This window comes from Alligator sinensis, unplaced genomic scaffold, assembly GCF_000455745.1.
Source record: "Alligator sinensis unplaced genomic scaffold, ASM45574v1 scaffold165_2, whole genome shotgun sequence".
Lineage (NCBI taxonomy): Eukaryota > Metazoa > Chordata > Crocodylia > Alligatoridae > Alligator > Alligator sinensis.
Genome location: NW_005841965.1, coordinates 998,223 through 1,002,712, shown reverse-complemented (window position 1 = coordinate 1,002,712; position 4,490 = coordinate 998,223). Strand labels below are relative to the sequence as shown.

Genomic DNA, 4,490 nt, shown 5'->3' with positions numbered 1-4,490 from the left:
CCTGCTTATGCAGGGGGTCGGACTCAATGATCTATTGAGGTCCCTTCCGACCCTAACGTCTATGAATCTATAAGAGGCCCCAGCAGGTCCAGGGAGTTGTGGATGGGGAGTGAAAGGCACCAGCAGGTCCAGGGTCAGGAGTGAAGGGCAATGGCATGGGCAGGAGAAGATCACCATTATATCAGGGCTGCTCAGCAACACAAAGCAGTAGCGGAGGACAGCTGCAGCTGGACCCACATCCTGGTGAACGGGCAGGGGGAGTTCTGATTTTCTATTTTAAAAAAACCAAAATCAAATGCCAAAATATATAGGTATTTAGACTTTGTTTTATTATAATGATTGAGGCACTGGTAAGCTCCCAAATTGCTTTAAATTATAAATATATATATATCAATAAAACATTGTGTTCATCTTATACCTTTGTATATCTAGTGGAATTTCATTTTAATTAGGGAAAAATGCAGATTTGGGATTTCTTAATCAGAGAATTTGCAATTTTTAACCATAGAAAACCAGGACCCTTGATCATGAGTCTTTTAACTTTGGACTAGTATAATGCATAGTTTGTACTATATATGTGTAAATACAAAAGTGCTGCTCAAAAGTTTGTTTATGGAGATCCTCTCTGTGCTAAAATTTGCAGTAATTTCAAAAAAGGTAAAATGCACCAATTCTGGATAGTATATGGGTACCTGTAGTGGTCTGCCCATATGCAAATTACTACAAGCATGTTATTTCAAGGACAGTGATTTGAAATTTGCTTTGCACTTCAGTGTGCTCAGGGAGAGAAGGTTCTAGCAGTAAGGAGAGGGAAGGACCTGCAGTGGTAAGAAGTTGGGGGCAGAGGTCAAGCAGGCTACTTGCCTGGCCTCCCTGCCCCCAATTTATTTTACCCTGCTATAACAGCAGGAGGGGGACAAATTCAAGAGAAACTTCCAATAATTAGATTCTGCACCTGGACAATTCTAGCAAATTGATACGTTTTCCATATATAAAATCTGTTTATTGGAGGGGTCATTTTATGATCAGGATTGTCTTATATTCAAGTAAATACAGTAAATATATTGTGAATAAAGCACCTGATTCAGTGGTGCATCTAACAGTTTGTAGGTTGTCAATTAATTCTGATTGTTTTCTTGTAATATTTGCTATGGAGAATTTAATTGCTCAACTGAACAATTACATGAAAATACTATATTATTACAGCTGAGTTTTGAAGCATATAGAATTCAGGAAATTCAAGGTTATGGTTCCCACAGCAACCATGACTCATTTTTTGGCATATATTTATGGTTTAGAATGACTGGGTTAAATGCTGTTCCCAGTTACTCTGAATTTCCCATGTTGATATGAAAGCTGAGATGAGAACTTGGCTTATTATATGTGGTAGTAGCTTTCATATCTTAAAATGTCTCTTTATTTGCAATATGGCTTCATTACAGTTGCCATGGGAACACTTTTTCCTTTTTCATTTAAAGGTAGTAATTTTGGGAAAGTGGGGATTTCATAACATGCATGAATTTAAATCAGTCATAATAAAGTGAATGGAGGGGACATTATATATGATTCTTTAAGTGATCCAGGTGCTATATAGTGTTTATATTACTCCTCTGGGGGTGTATGGAGTAGGGGCATAATGGGGAAAGGCATATCAGGCTATAGGGAAGGCTTCCACTCTTCAGTGTATTAGTTCTCAGGGCTAGGGACAAAAGTTGCACATAAACCAGTTTAAGTGAGCAGAAACTGATTTAAACCTGTAACGGAACATAAGTTCAGTGACCATAAACCAGTTTCAAAATGGCCAAAAACAGTTTGAGATAAGCCTGGTTGAATCAGACTTAGTTGATTGAGGTCAAACCACTTTATGAAATTTCTGTCCCAGACCTCTTCCTGGTTTAAGTTAAAACAGAGTCCCCCAGCATTCCAGCATGCTCTGCAGCCGTGGACTTGGCTGTGCTCTCTTCTCTAGTGAAGCAGGGCTGGCCCTGCCCCTCTGCTCCCTAGCTGGGGCAGGGGTGAAGGCATGGCCAGATGCTGGCTCCCTAAGGCAAAGAGGGCAGGGAAGAGGTTTATTCCCCTCTGTCCCAGCAGAGCATGGACCCTGGCTGGGGTGCAGCACCCTGTGTCAGGGTCCCCCACCCCCCTCACTGCTGCAGGGGTGGGGAAGCAGCCAGGAGCTGGCTGGCATGGCTCCCTGAGGTGAAGGGGGCAGGGAGGGGGTTTATTTCCCACCTTCTCTGCCCCTGGGACCCCAGCCAGAGCAGTCCCTGTCAGGCATTTCCCCACATTGTTGCTGGAGCAGCAGGGGGTGTGGCCAGCCCTGGCATTAGCCATAAGTGAACTAGTCAGGGAGGAGGTTTAATTCGCCACTCTCTGTCCCACCAGCACCAACCTGAGCTGGGATCTCCCTGGCGCTCACTGCTGCAGTGGCAGGGGTAGGGGCAGGAGTGTAGCCAGATTCTGGCCAGCATGGCCCCTTGAGGCAAAATGGGCAGGGAGGGGATTTATTCCCCCCTCTTCCCCCAGGGAACAGCAGCCAGGGTCTGCTAGCCCTGACCACCCACCTCTTCTGATCACTGCATGAGTGGTGGAATAAGACCCCTCCCTGCCCCCTTTACCAGATGCCCCACACAGTCTGCAGCAGCTCTGAACACCCCACTCTCACCTACAATGTAGCCCCCCACTGGAAAGAGGTATGTGCTCCCAGGACACCATCACAGGGGCTGCTGCCTTGTCAGGGTCCCTCCCCCATCACTGCTAGAACGGCAGAGGCCAGCTGACATGGTCTCCTTAGGTGAAGCGGGGAGGGAGGGGGCTTATTCTGCTGCTTGCCCTGTTCAGGGAGTGATAGCCTGAAGCAGCAATCAGGAAATAACACCCCCCACCCCCTTTACATCAGGGGGCCACACTGGCTGTCATTTGGCCATGTCCCCTCCCCTGCTGCTGCAGCAGTGAGAAGGGAGTGCCAGGCAGACCCCAGCTCAGGTCTCTGCTGGTAGGACAGGGAGTAGGAAATTAAACCCCCTCCCTAGCCAGTTCACTTGAGGCTACTACCAGGGCTGGGCCACACTCCTCCTCTCCCCCCAGCATAGCTTCCCTGCAGCCAGGGTCATACTCTAACCTCCCCTCCCCCTGCTTCTAGCCTTAGCCTGCATTTCCTGAGTCAAACGTGAATGTCTATTCACTTGAAAATTGGTTCAATCTATGCAGGCTAAACTAACCTGCAAAGCTTGAATCAATTCAGGCTCTGGCTTTCTGAATGTCTCTCCTTAGCCCTGAAGATATGTGGGCCCTGGGTAATCAGACATGCATGTTTAACAAGAGATCCTGATAAAGAATTATCATAATAAAGAAACTTCCTTAACCTGACGAAGGGTTTTTGAAACCAAAAGCTTGCTTAAAAATTGTTCTCCAACTATTAAGTTGGTCTAATAAAAGATATCAGATTCACCCAAAGAACCTTGTCTGCCTAAGAAAGAATTGAGTACTTCCTAGAGCATGACAGATGTTTTTTAACTATAACTGATCTGTTGTTGAAGGAGCTAAATATCCCTTAACAATTGAAGAAACTAACTATAAAATCAGTAACATTATACCCATTTTACAGATGGGGAAGGAGGTATAAAATTTTAAATATGTTTAACATTGTGTGGCAGTTGTATAGTAGAGTCCATAGAGCCCAGTTCAGTGCCAAACTTATAAAATCATATATATATGATGTACGTGTGTACAAAATTGGAAGTTTCAAGTCCAAAGTATTGTTATGGAAATGCACAAGTTCATCTGAATAATTTAATTCTTAAGCAGCTTTTTCGAAAATATCCTGATTTTTTGCATGGACTGACCCAATGTAGTAGACCAGATTTTGGTAAGTTTTGTAATAAAAAGAAACCACATCTACACTGTGAGGTAATCCTGACAAAACTTCAGATCAAAAGCCTGTTATTAGTAAAGGTACAGGAAGGTAGGTACTTGTAAGGAATGTTCCATCTCATCCAGACCTATAATATTACTTCTAGTATGTCTCTACAATAATCTCCAGTAAGCCTATCTGTTTTATTTTGTTTTTCCCTCAGATATAGGAAAAGACAAAGACACATATACAGATGATTCAGAGCATGGGAATTATGATTCTCGTACAGATCAGTCACTACTTATTCAAAACAAGCTTATCAGACAGAAACCAGAACCTCGGATTAAGTCATCTTTGAAGGTAATGGACTGTAGAATGTTATTAAATTATATCAATTGTCATTATGTGCTTGAGTTACTTAAAATACATTGGTTCACTTTAAAGAAACATTTAGATTATAACTTGATATTTAAATAAATAAAGTTGAGAGGTCTTCTGCAGAATTAAAGACAACACTGATATCAAACTAAAGTTACAAATGTACAGAAGAAATAAGGCCAAGTGTGCTTCCAGGCAGAGGTGACCCGAGTAGGACACGGGGTGCCTGTGGCAAATCAGCCCATATGGGACCTTGCCC

At 43.4% G+C, this 4,490-nt stretch overlaps 1 protein-coding gene across 1 annotated transcript in view; it reads left to right on the top strand.

Annotated features, from left to right (window-relative positions):
- Positions 1-4,490, top strand: part of ANO3 (anoctamin 3) — a 462,814-nt gene that overhangs the window by 294,381 nt on the left and 163,943 nt on the right. The window contains 1 exon segment of the mRNA XM_006020701.3: positions 4,077-4,213. Within this exon segment, the coding sequence (XP_006020763.1) occupies positions 4,077-4,213 (137 nt within the window).